At 35.1% G+C, this 13,600-nt stretch overlaps 1 protein-coding gene across 1 annotated transcript in view; it reads right to left on the bottom strand.

The window, feature by feature from the left end:
• The window catches only part of TTC21B (tetratricopeptide repeat domain 21B), a 38,779-nt gene that overhangs the window by 20,051 nt on the left and 5,128 nt on the right, over nucleotides 1-13,600 (bottom strand). The window contains exons 5-16 of the mRNA XM_030454142.1: nucleotides 12,749-12,871; nucleotides 10,524-10,681; nucleotides 10,049-10,133; nucleotides 8,426-8,524; nucleotides 7,633-7,825; nucleotides 6,567-6,664; nucleotides 5,863-6,063; nucleotides 4,677-4,806; nucleotides 4,096-4,253; nucleotides 1,425-1,649; nucleotides 399-637; nucleotides 22-94 (exon numbers count right to left, since the gene is read on the bottom strand). Coding sequence (XP_030310002.1) covers nucleotides 22-94; nucleotides 399-637; nucleotides 1,425-1,649; nucleotides 4,096-4,253; nucleotides 4,677-4,806; nucleotides 5,863-6,063; nucleotides 6,567-6,664; nucleotides 7,633-7,825; nucleotides 8,426-8,524; nucleotides 10,049-10,133; nucleotides 10,524-10,681; nucleotides 12,749-12,871 — 1,782 coding nt within the window. The remainder of the gene's footprint in view (nucleotides 1-21; nucleotides 95-398; nucleotides 638-1,424; nucleotides 1,650-4,095; nucleotides 4,254-4,676; nucleotides 4,807-5,862; nucleotides 6,064-6,566; nucleotides 6,665-7,632; nucleotides 7,826-8,425; nucleotides 8,525-10,048; nucleotides 10,134-10,523; nucleotides 10,682-12,748; nucleotides 12,872-13,600) is intronic.

A 13,600-nucleotide genomic window follows, 5' to 3' on the forward strand; every position in this document is an offset into this window, starting at 1 on the left:
CATCTCTAAGCAACCACTTACCTCTTGAATATTCATGTAGGCATCCCCTAGAAGAAGAGAAGTATGAGCACTTGGCAGTTTTTCTGCTAGGTCTCTGGGAAAAGAAGAAAGAACCTTGCTCAATATTTAATATGTGATACTGTTATCTAAACAACAAATAGGGCACACCTATTTTTACCCTCAGCAGATTTTAATTTTTTTCATTTCTGAAAATAAAATAATTTGAGATATGTTTCCAAAATAGGACTTCTGATTACTGTTTTAAATATTACAACACTAAGTCTAATGAATTCATTATATCACTAGATATTTCTGACTTAATGTAATGGAAGGGTAAAAAATGAGAACATGCTATCATTAAACATCTAGAAAAACACATATACACCCTAGATTTTTACCTATAGCAGCCAACATATAACTTCTTATCTTTCCTGTACTGAAGATAAATATCTGCCATTTTTTCTTTAGCTTGTACAAAGTAAGGGAATTCAGGTGTAATATTTCGGAGCAGAGCCAAGGCTTGGTCAATATCTCCTTGAGCAACTGCCAGATCTGCAGCTGCAATCACAACTCTTAGTTCCTCAGGAGATCCAGAAAATTCATTAAGGGCACCTTGCAGTATTAGAGCTGCTTCATGCTGCAAATAATAAAACCAATAGAATTACTGTATTTCCTGCTGTTTGACAGCCAAAAATAAAGACATCATAAACAAATGAAAGTCTGGGGGCATTACACAAACCAACTAAGAAACTTAAACCATAATAATTGATTTTTTTTTTGCTAATATATTTTAAATCTCTTTTTTTATTTTCTAAATAAAATTTATGTGATATGAACTATCATCAAATGTTTTAGTAGAAAAAATAATATTTGTGCTGCATATATACAAAGAGATGTTAAATTCAACTGGGTAATGCCCTTCTCACTTTGCTCTAACAGGTCCTTGAATTGAGCAGGATGACGTTCACAGGTGGCTTCCAACTACACAGCTGTATAGCTTCTCCTACATTCTTACACATACATAGTCTCCTAATGTTTATTAAGATACAGCTGACATTAAGAATGCTGCTACAAAGACAACAACATGATCTAAAAATATTTTTCTTTTCTTTTTCTTTCATTCTCCTGTTTTGCTGTCAGAACACTCTCCCAGTAAATGAGCATCAGCAATGTCTTCTCCTCAAAATTAAAAGGGCTTTTGCAGTCTCAAAGTTTACCACTAGCAAGCATTTTTTTTTCTCTGCACAACTTAAGCTTCAAGCTGTCAAGGCAGATATTAGCATCTTGGAAATTACACCAAGCAAACACTCTGGGTAAAACAAGTGATGGTTTTCTATTCTGAACCAAGGAAGATAGACACTTCTGTTATTGGGGAGATATTTTTTTCAGGTATGTATTACACCTTAACAAGTTTACCATCTTACCAGTTCTCCATTCAAACAATGAGCTTCCACTAGCTCTAGGATGACAGACACACGATCACTTGCATCAATTTCAATTGTTTTTCCTTTAGTTTTTGAAGAAACTGTAGGTTTTCTCATTGCAGGCAAATTCTTAGCCATTTGTAAGGTCTTAATAGCTTCTGATAGTTCTCCCATCTTCTTCAGGGACTGCGCCTTAATTAAGTGATAAACAGGATGTTCTCTCACCTAAAAAAATACAATGAGATACAGAATTTCCAGATTTCACTTTATGCATAGTATTCAAACTCATTGAATGAAGATTTTTTTTACACTGGGCCTCCATTCCTCCCCTCTTCCAAACATACCCAATTCCTGTTTCAGTAGCTTACACAAATATTATAAATTACTAATGTGCATACTCTTTGAAAATAAGTTTTTAATTAAAAAAAAGAGAATAGACTTTGGTAGAAAAAAATATCCATTACAGCATTATTTGAAACCAAACTGAATTTCAAGAGGTTTTTAACATCTTCCACACTGCTGTATGCAACTTCAACAGGCTAATAATTAAAATAAGTATGCAATCATTAGTCACAAATTCTGTCTGCCATTGCTCCATTTTCTTAAGACACACTTCACATGAGAAGGAAATGTCAATGAAATTTAATAGTTTACGAAAGTCACAAGCACCTCAGCATCTGCAGACTACGTACTTAATCTTCAGTTTCCTTGCATGACTTGGAAGACACAACCAAGATGGGAGCATGACTGCAAGGAAATGGTAGTTTCGTGTTGCAGCTAAGCTCTGTCAAAAGGCCTAACATGACACAGACAAGTAAGTGCTGCATAGAGTTTTCCCAGCTCAGTGTTAATCTTACATAAAGTTTCACTGATGTCAACAAATCAAAAATGCCATAGAATCATAGAATTGGCTGGGTTGGAAGGGACCTCAGAGATCATCAAGTCCAACCCTTTTACCACCGTTGCGGTTGCTAGACCATGGCACTGAGTGCCACATCCAGTCTCTTTTTAAATAGCTCCAGGGACGGAGAATCCACTACTTCCCTGGGCAGCCCATTCCAATGCCTGATCACTCTCTCCGTAAAGAAATTCTTTATAATATCTAACCTAAATTTCCCCTGGCACAACTTAAGACCATGCTCTCTTGTCTTGTTGAAAGTTGTCTGGGAAAAGAGACCAACCCCCATCTGGCTACACTCTCCTTTCAGGTAGTTGTAGACAGTGATGAGGTCTCCCCTGAGCCTCCTCTTCTCCAGGCTGAACAGCCCCAGCTCTCTCAGCCTCTCCTCATAGGGTCTGTGCTCGAGTCCCTTCACCAGCCTGGTTGCCCTCCTTTGGACCTGCTCCAGGACTGCGATATCCTTCCTGAACTGGGGGGCCCAGAACTGGACACAGTACTCGAGGTGTGGCCTCACCAGTGCTGAGTACAGGGGAAGAATCACTTCCTTGGACCTGCTGGTGACGCTGTTCCAGATACAGGCCAGGATGCCATTGGCTTTCTTGGCCACCTGGGCACACTGCTGGCTCATGTTCAGCTTCCTGTCAATCCAGACTCCCAGGTCCCTTTCTGTCTGGCTGCTCTCCAGCCATTCTGTCCCCAGCCTGTAGCGCTGCATGAGGTTGTTGTGGCCAAAGTGCAGGACCCGGCACTTGGCCGTGTTAAACCTCATCCCATTGGAATCAGCCCAACTCTCCAGTCTGTCCAGGTCCCTCTGCAGAGCCCTCCTGCCTTCCAGCTGATCGACACTTCCCCCCAGCTTAGTGTCGTCTGCGAATTTGCTGATGATGGACTCAATCCCCTCATCTAAATCATCGATGAAGATATTGAACAGAACCGGGCCCAACACTGATCCTTGGGGGACACCACTAGTGACCGGCTGCCAACTGGATGCAGCCCCATTCAGCACCACTCTCTGGGCCCGGCCCTCCAGCCAGTTCTTAACCCAGCACAGGGTGCTCCTGTCCAAGCCACGGGCTGATAGTTTTTTCAGGAGGATGCTGTGGGAGACGGTGTCAAAGGCCTTGCTGAAGTCCAGGTAGACCACATTCACAGCAAGAAATAAAACTGGTGATGACCACACAAAACAGTGTTTAATACAGTGCTTAGTTTACCAAATTTGATAATGAATGGACAGATGTACAAAGATCTGATGTTAATGGAAGACGACACAGCAGATGGCTCCCCTCTCAAAACCTACAGGTGCTAAAATTGTCACAAGGTACCTACAGACCCCTTCCTTATCCCCTCCTGCCTCTGTGCATGTGCTCATTACCAATTAGTACATCTGTGGGCGAAGTCCAGAAATACCATTGGATCATTCCTAAATCTTTCTATGTTGGCTTTTAATGGCTGCTGGAAGATTAGTATGGAATTACAAATTCTGTTTATATAACAAGTTTTCAATTTTTATGTAAGGATTTGAGAAAAAGCTATCATTCCTTTCTTTCGTATTTCAAAATTATTTCAGTATGTTGTAATGAGGTATTAGTTTTGTCTTTATGGGCATTTATTTCCTAACTGTTCAGATACCCTGTTCATATAAAACATTTAAATATTGAACTTGTAGTGGAAGAATCATAAAACGTTCTGTTTACAAATTACTATATATAAAAGCATACAAATTCAGATAATTGACTCAAAAAAATGGTTTCATTCTTTTGTCAAACTCACCTCAAAATTGTAGCTCAGACAAAGCTCCAAGGATTGAGAACATAGTTTAGTATTGTTCTGAGCCAAATAAACCTGGGCCATCAGTAAATGTGCATCTGCATAAGAAGGATTCCTTTCAAGACAGTAATGTAGATTACTATGGGCTGCTTCAATATCCCCTAGGAAGTTAAAAAAGGGAAAATGAAAAAGTAGTTGCTATGGAATACAGAGGTTAAATATAAAGCATTCCTTAATTATTCATCATCAATTCAATTTTTTTTCTGTAAGTGTGAGCATTAAAAAACTCATATACACAGTATTATGTGGCTACGAAATTAAAACAGAAAGGTCAAAGGTAAGAATTTTTCCATCTCTAATTCATTCAATAGGTAATCTTTTTTGGAAGCGATAAACAAATACTATATTTACGTGTTTGTACAATTAAAATATGCAGAAATCAAGAAAAAAGACAGTGCAAATGTTCTTACTTTAGCAGTAATGCAGTGAATCATAATATTCATTATGATTTAAAAGTGTGAAATTAACTTTTTATACTAAAGTAACTGAAGAGGTGGGCAGGTAACTATTCATGTAACAATTACCTGACAAGTATTTCACTTTTGCAATTAAAAAGACTGCTTGTTGAAGACCTGGCACAGTTTTTACCACAGTTTCAAGAACAGAAGCACAGTGCTTGAGAAGTGGTGTAGGAGACTGACCAGAAATTGCAGCCTAGGAGTGAAAAACAATAAACAAAAGCCAACACTTTAGTTGACAAGTTTTTGACTTGCATTTTAAGTCTGAGGTTCACTTTTAATTCAAATGAGCAATAGTAAAGAATCATTATTTTCTTCAGCTCAAAAGGTGAAAATTGTCATTGTGAAGAAATATAAAAACATTTTAAATTTAAGGGAGACAGCCTCTTGGTATTAGCAGGAACAGAAGACAGCCTCAGGGACACTGAGGACAATGAAACACTTCTGACCTGACCTAAGCTGAAGAGTCAGTCCATAAACATTTGGCAACACAGTCTGAATTACCATGCCAACTCATCTAACACAATGGTAACATGAACTGGTACGTTTCAAGAAAGGTGAACTTAATGACAATAAGGATGAGAGGAAAAAGCTCTGGTCCTGTTCCTCCTATCCTTATTCTACACCAGAGAACATATCCGTAACTGCTAGCAATAAACTCCAAATAGCTACTTTAATGTTAATTGCTAGCATAATGTACCACATTTTAGTTGCCCATTATCAAAAATGGAAATGTTCATTTTCCTGTTACTTTAGATAGTTGCTAACTGTTCTATATAAGAAAGGAAAAGGCAACCTAAAAATCATCCCACTGAACTTTGCCAACACACAAAAACTTAAATAAAGAAACAACATATGCATATTGAGAAGATACACTGAGCTGAGAAAAATATTTTAAGAATAGGATTATCAGTGTGAATATCCCAGTTTCATATTGTGATAGCTCTACTCACTGTATTGTTAGTTTCCTGATCAAAATAGATATTAGAAAAGTATAAATGCACATACACAGAGTGAATTAAACAGTCTGTTTCCTCAGGTGCCATTACTGCAACTTGCTCACTTCACAAAAGATGTATTTTCATAGTTCTTTTGATTAAGTAGTGATATAATATTTTAACACATGCTCGACTTCAAATAAATTCACATTTTAGGAAGGACAATTTTCTATCTTTTTGCTTCATGACTGATCACAAAATTAAATCCAAGAATAATCCCCGTTTTCAGACAGACATGATCAACTGCTGCTTACCTGTGCTGGGCAAAATTTAAGATATTCCTTGACAATTTCTAGCAAGAAATCAGGGTTTAGTTTTTCAAAATACTCCACACCAAGAGGTAATCCACACAAAGATGAGAAGTGAGTATCCAGAACATTATTCAATAAGGCAATAACTTCTTCTTGATTCTTATGTTTTTTCATAGCTATGACTGCATACAAGAAAGATAATTCCTACAGAAAAAAAAGATAAATAAAACATCCCCAACATTCCAGATACATTCATCTGTTACTTATTTAATGCTACATGATTATTATTAGCCATTTCTTCTTTGTATTTAGAGATACTGTACAACATTTAGTATTCTCACTGTAAATTACACTGATCATTATTATATCAATGCATTCCTTTGATTTGTGCAAGAAGCTCTAAATTCTTATGAGAGTAAAATCCTGAAAATAATAAATATCCCCCCCTCCCTTATATTTCAAACTCATCTTCAGAGAAAATAAGTTTTCTTCCTGCAGCAATCATGTTCTTGCTCTGCAAGCCAATAGGCTTGTGTTACAAAGTTAGGCAACACATTAACTTAGACTGATAGGAAGAAAAACTGAAATGTAGATTTAAGGTACTCCATTCAGAATACTATGACTGAAACCTAGAAAATGAAGTAGCTAGTAGACTACAATTCTGATTGCCATTGGAAAGTGTTTTAGTGAAGGAAAATGCCTCCTACCCCAGATGTGCCAATGGACTGCAAAATTCCGTTAAGAAACTCCAGCTGATGCTCTGCATCTTCTAATTGCCCTTCTATTAGCTGACAACGGATAATTCCTGTAACATATTTAAACGTATTTATTGCAGATTCACCTTCCTAGCCAAGCACATATTTTGTTTTCCAGCATTAACCTTTTCTTTCCTGAAGAAAGAATAGATCAAGATCCTATGGAAATGCAAATTTAATGTACTTGGAAATATCTAGGACAGATGATACACAATCAACACATTAATATATGCAGTGCTATAAAAAGTCACATGGAGAGATCTCATCCATTATGTTTAAAAGTTTTACTATTTTGAACTTCAACTGGATCTAGACTAGTGAGAAGCACCATAAAGTATGGCTTCTGAACAACTAAAACCAGCAAATTGAAATTAAAAACCACCACACACACCCCCAACAACACATGCAAACCTACTCCCTAAATTTTTCATACTGTCTACTACTGTCTGTAGTTTCAGATTAGAAGGGAAATGGCATAGACAAAGAGAAAGAAAGAAAGGGAAAAAAAATTATCTGAGAAGCAAGAGTGCCATATTTACTCTCAATTTTCAAAGCAGAAACTTGACTTTTGATTGGGGTATTTTTTCGAAGAACATACATATAAATCAAAAGTATCAGACATTTTGACTTGATTACGTTTTTCAATCTAATTTAGACACTTATTTAGCCATGGACTCTTTGATCTACCAACTGCTCTCGAATTTTTTATTTTTGTGGTGCCTGAGAGTTGTCCAATTTTTAGTTGCTACAGGAAAAAAAAGTACCACCACATTTTTGTCCCTACCACTACTTCATGAGTTTTTAATTTTAAAAGAGAAACATTTTATTTCTCAAAAGGAAGACCTTTCTTTGGGGGAAAAAACTGTTGCTACAAGGAAGACAGCATAATATGAATGCCCAAGGCTCTGGTTCTAGCAGTTCTAGATTTTCCTAGTAGCAGTAGTAGAAAAACTTGATTAAAAAAGCATCATCTATGTCTTAAGACCAGTATAAAACAAAAGACAGCACAAGATCTTACCAGCCAGCGCAGAAACACTTGTTCCATCGAGTGCCATAGCAGTCTTGTACCATTTTAAAGCTTCTTTCACTTTATCTTGTAAAATCATTTGGTAGCCAAGTTCAGTAGCAAATTCTGCATCATCAGGTGCCAATTCAGATGCTCTTTCAACTAAAGTTTGTGTGTGCTGAAGGATGAGCTGGTTCCGGCCACACTAATGTCAAGAATAATCTTTAAATATTCAAGCTTCACTTATTTTTCAGATTTACTTGGAAAAACGCACTGAATGTTGTTAGAGCAGGTGAAACAACAATATCTCATGTGAAACTAATATAATCTGTAGTAATTCTATAAAAATTGTGACAGTAAAGTGTGTTGCATACAAATATATATATATGTTACCATACAATAAGGAATTATTTATCATTGCTTTGAATGTTTCCTTAAAATAGTTCCATAAAGACTAAAGAAACTTTCAGTTTCAAACCTGTGATTAACCTTGTCACTTTCCTATATTAAGAACATGGTTGGTGGACACTTGAATATTGCCATTGGAAACATCTTTTTCTTTTAAAAGCAAGCAGTAAGAACATTATTGGAAGGAAAGGGTTAAAGTATTGTAATTCGTATTTAATATAAAACTTTAAAAAGGTAGCTACCAAAGGCTACTCAAGGAAATCTACTTCAGTTGTCTGAAATCTGCTTTTCAGTAGACATCTAACATCTGCCTACCAGAAAATTAAAAACAACACCGCCACAAAATCACAGGATATATAAGTAGTTGTATGTTGATTAAGGAAAAAAGCACACTCACTGTTCTACTGAAAGCTAAAGCCATTTTATAGAAGAGATGTGCATTACGTGGTTCTAACTTGTCCAGTGCTTTAATTAGGTCTCCCAGTCTTGCTGAAGCCTTGAAGAAAAAGTAACATAATAAGTAACAGAATGAACTCATTAGGACAATTGAACAGTTTTCACTAAAAACTCATCACATATTTTACAGTGCAATAATATCTTGAAATTTTAATTTGTAAGTTTTCATTGCTAGATGTTAGAATTATTTTGGTATTCCCAGAAAAAGACTTTGGAATAGTAAATTGACAATAAATATGTGTCCCATATATATGCTCGAAAAAAAAACTAAAGACTTCAGCCAAATCTGATATGACATAAAAGTCCCATAAATCAAGACAGTCTGAGGAATACCATCAGTGAGCTTCAGTGTGATACAGAGGGATGTGACCAAAACAAAAGCACTTCCAGGCTCTCAGACCTTTAATATCATTGTTTCTCAAAACACACAAAAGTACTTCAGATGCTTATGGGGTTACAATAAAAAGGTACAAGGTTGTTTTAAATATGGTTTTTGATGCAGACATCTCAATCATGTTTAAATCTCTCAGTGTTTCTAAAAATATTTTCCTAGACATGGGTCTTATGTGACATTTTACTCCAGAATCTTCTGTTTACATTTTACCATGTCCAGCCACTTTCATTCCTGGACTGCTTTACTGAATTGGAGTCAGTAATTTTTTCAGTTTCTCCATATTTTTTCTTAATCAATCTCTCCATGATTTTTCTTAAGAAAGAATGAAATTTTATAATAACTAAACTTATGATTAAACAGGTCTTGATAATAAATAAAAATGTGTTAAAACAACCTAAAATATCTTTTCCTCTATAAATTGGGGAAAAAAACCCCAATGAAAGCTATTTACTTTTTTTGCAAAATCTCCACTTAAATTACATCAGCAGTTTTGCAAAACAAACAAACAAAAAAGATATTTTAAAACATTTAATGATTTTTCAGGACAATTTAGATAAATCATCTTGAAACTTGCTAAGAAACAGTACAAGCACCACACATAGAAAACACATGCATACATCGCTGTGCAGAAAAGGATCTTTGGAGTAGAAATTAAAGAGAATTCCTAGAGTTAATAAAAGCCTCCATAATTGTCAAAAAGGCTGAGCAAAGCACTGCGTACACAATCTAACATTGCAGACTGTTGTTAAATAACTATGATGTTCTTCCAAAAATTTATCACTATGGAACCTCATTACTTCCCTTATTTCCATTTAAATACTTGAAATTATTGGAAGGCTTCCAATAATATAAGATTTTATCATACAAACTTTTAAACAATAAAAGATTGCTTTGATTCAATAAACTGTCCAGAGAAAATTTCTGTTTGATATGATTCCTGTTCTCTGGAAGGAAGGAGGTAAAACTTCCCATGGCATCCATAACACACCCCAGCAATAAGCTAGAGCAGACATTTGAATGAGAACTGGAGAAACTATTTCTTCCTGCAGATTAAGTTGTGTAGCACATGACGAAAGTATATGAGGAGAAGACATAAAGAAGACAGTGCATATGGCATCCAGTCCTTATGGAGGATGTATTATGCCCAAAAGTCTACTAATAAAGACTTACCTCAGATATATTTCCTTCTCTGCAGAGATAATGCAGAGCCTCCATTCTTATAGCCTCCAAATTAAGGGCATCTTTCTGCAATAGTCTAAAGCCAAACAAAAGGTGAATGCAAAGATCCAAAACAAAACCTTTGCTCAATCATATGTTCTAACCTAAAAAGTCAATAAAATAACTTGCAGAGCACAGTTGTTTAAGTCATAGCTCTCAATTGAAAGCACAGCTTTGTTACTTCATGCCTATCTCAAAAATGTTCCTCTTTCATTCAAAATGGATTAACATATTGATGTTGCATAGAAGTGTAAATCTGGGTTATAATAAAAAAATTAGTTTAGTTAAAAAAAAAAAAAGAAATCAATGATGTAACTAATTCAAATTCAGTAAAAATGAATGGAAACGTATCTGCTTTTCTTTCAAAGTGTTCCCTCAGTGTAACCATGGCAAGAACACAATTAGTGGTGTGTACTTCATACTCAACCTATGTGCTGTTTCAACAGCCTGCTCCCAGTCCTGCAATGCTAGTTGCAGCTTCATTTTCTTTATGAAAGCAGGAATGAAGTTTGGAAAGTTTGCAATCATCTGGTTCACAGTTTCCAGAGCTCCTGAAAAATTCTGTCGGACTTCAAAATACTGTGCCTAGTGGAAGGAAAAGAAGTCACATCAAAAGCCTGTTCACTCATACAGATGAGAAGACTCACAAGTTCTTTCATATAGAAACCAAGAAAAAAAGCCAGTGAAAAATCCTTCAGTCATCGTTTTCTTCAGCATCATCCACAACCAGTGATACTGCAACAATGAAATAGCAGAAGATCATGTGTGAAGCCTGGCAAGTACTCTATAACAAATGTAATAACAGCATTTACAAGTTACTAGTCAGCTACCAGGGAGAAAAAGACAGATGCGGCCATAGAATAAAACTGTCTTACTAGGTTTCAAATGATTTGTACAAAGAATCTCACATTTTTAAGATATTGAATACAACCCCTAGACTAAATATTTTTCAAGCCCTGAGGGATGTACCATGTAAAAACCCACACACTGTCACTGCCAATTTTTCACGAATTAATGATTTTCAATTACCAAGCAATCTATAGAGTACTCCAAATACAAAAACACTTCCTAAATATCAAGTACCACAGTTATAAATTAATCTGAGTAGAAATCAAGTTAGGGTTTATATCCATAGTTTTACTTTTATGCTTAAAATGTACTTCCATATTCTAGGTGACTGTGTGCAGGCTATTTCATTTCAGATTTTTGCAAAAGAAACAGTGCAAACAGTAGTTTCTGAGATTGAATTTCTCAAGCCATAGTGAGACAGCTGAGTTGTCTACAATCTAATTACAGTGACTATATTTGATATATATATAGGTAACTGAACTCAAGTTTGGTTCAAATACCATTTTGCTCACACCCAAACTTTTCTTATTATTTTCATTGAACATTTTTCTGCATTTAGCTTTAGAATATTAAATAAATATTACATTAATAAGTAACAATGTGATATGAACAAGCAGTGTATGCTGAAACAGAAAAATGTGTAAATAAAACAATTAATATCACTCCCTTAATGAAATATAATCAAAATGAACACTTGAAATGGACTAACGACAATTAAGGTTTTAACAATATACATATATGATCACACTATAGTATTTAACAACTATTTTTTTTGCTGTGGCCCACAGCAAATTCTGTGATATGGACAGATGTCCTGTGAAAAAAGGAAAAGAACACACATACTGTTACATTTGCAGGTGATTGGAAACCTTGTTTCTCACATTTAAAATCATTTAATAATAAGGTTTTATTGTGTACATAATAAAATCAGAACCTTAAAGTACACTTAGACTTACTGTATTTAACCTATACCTTTCTTTTTTTACATTGGTGTCTAACGGACCCTGAAATATCATCTGGTTACTAATTTTATTTCAAGAAAAAAAAATGACAAGCAGGTAATTTTTACATTAACTAAAAGAAACACATACATGCAGAAAGAAATAGTTATCAGCTCCAATTCATAAAGAAAAAAGGAGGGAAATTGTATTTAGTGAAGGGATATACCACTGTAGCAATGTTTTATACCACAGAAAAATAACAATACAAAAGAAACACCTCAGAAATTCTTACTTATGTATATGGTAACAGACAAAGTTAGTGGAACACTCATTGGAACAGGCTGACCATAGAGGAAGCAGAAGCCCCATCCCTGGAAACACTGAAGGTAAGGTTGGATGGGGGCCTGAGCAGCCATCTGTCTGAAGATGTTCCTGCTTAGTGCAGGGGGGTTGAACTAGACGACCTTCAAAGTTTCCTTTCAACCCAAACCATTTTATCATTACTGCAACCCAGGCATGCCCCTTTGTCAAAGTAAACAGAATGTGAGAAGTCTTAAAAACCTCAGCTACTCATTAAAATTCACTACAAACTGTTTTAAATGGGCTGTCTACCAGAGCAAACAACTGTCAGTGTATTTTTATTGTGCTAGTAATCAATTTGTGTGTAACTGCTCTATATTCCTTAAACAATTTCATAAATCAATTGAAATTTCATTTTTTCTAAAATCTAGTCTAGAAAAAAAAAAAGAGTATGGCTAACCTGTATTTCTATTCCTTGGACAAGCTAACTTACAGACCTTCTCAGCATCTCTCTAATCACTCCACATATTTAGGAAGTGTTAAAATCAAGAGGTAAGCTTACTTTACCAAGCAGAGCAAAAACATCATTGCCTTCCTGCAGTGCTTCATCAAAGTATTTCACAGCTTTTTTAATGTGAGTTTCTTTCCCACAGGTGACATCAAGCCATGCTTTCAAAATCAACCCCTGTAAACAAAATAAAAATCGGAATACTTCACTAAATACGTAGTAAAAAATATGTAATAGATACATCGATACGTTAAAAATAACACAAAAAATTAAGTAACACAAAGTACCTATTTTAAAGTACTTTAAATATTTTTTTAAATTTTAACCAGTCTATACCATAACCTAAAATATTTAGTAATTCATTCCAACATTAATCAAATTGGGTATTTAATTACAGGATTAAACAAAGCAAACAGCAATTGCACTTAACGCGTCTAACATGCTCAGCAGATAGATGAAAACTCCCACAAGTGATCACATAAGACAGTAAGAATATTTTCTGCAAACATTTCTGCAGAATATTTTAAGATTCTGTTTATATCAGACACTGAGAAATGTATGGGGTGCTGATCAAGGGGAGAAACTTGTTTTCTGCTGTCTGTTTAAAAAGAAAATCCTTTGTACAAAGAGCAAAGATCTGACACTTCCCAAGTTCCCAACAGCATTATAAAAAAACAGTAAATAAAATTTTTAAGAACTTAAATGTGTCTTTTCATTGAAGAAATTATTATTTGTACCTAATGAATTTTATTTCTGTTTTGTGTTCCAGACATTTAATGATAGCTTAAATAAGTCAAGCCCTTTTTTAAAGTGCTGGATTATTTAACCAAACCATAATTGCCATCACAGCAAAAATTTAGACTACAGAGAACCACTACATCTTCTGTAATATACAATTAAAGAAGG

The sequence above is a fragment of the Calypte anna genome, chromosome 7, assembly GCF_003957555.1.
Source record: "Calypte anna isolate BGI_N300 chromosome 7, bCalAnn1_v1.p, whole genome shotgun sequence".
Classification (NCBI taxonomy): Eukaryota; Metazoa; Chordata; class Aves; order Apodiformes; family Trochilidae; genus Calypte; species Calypte anna.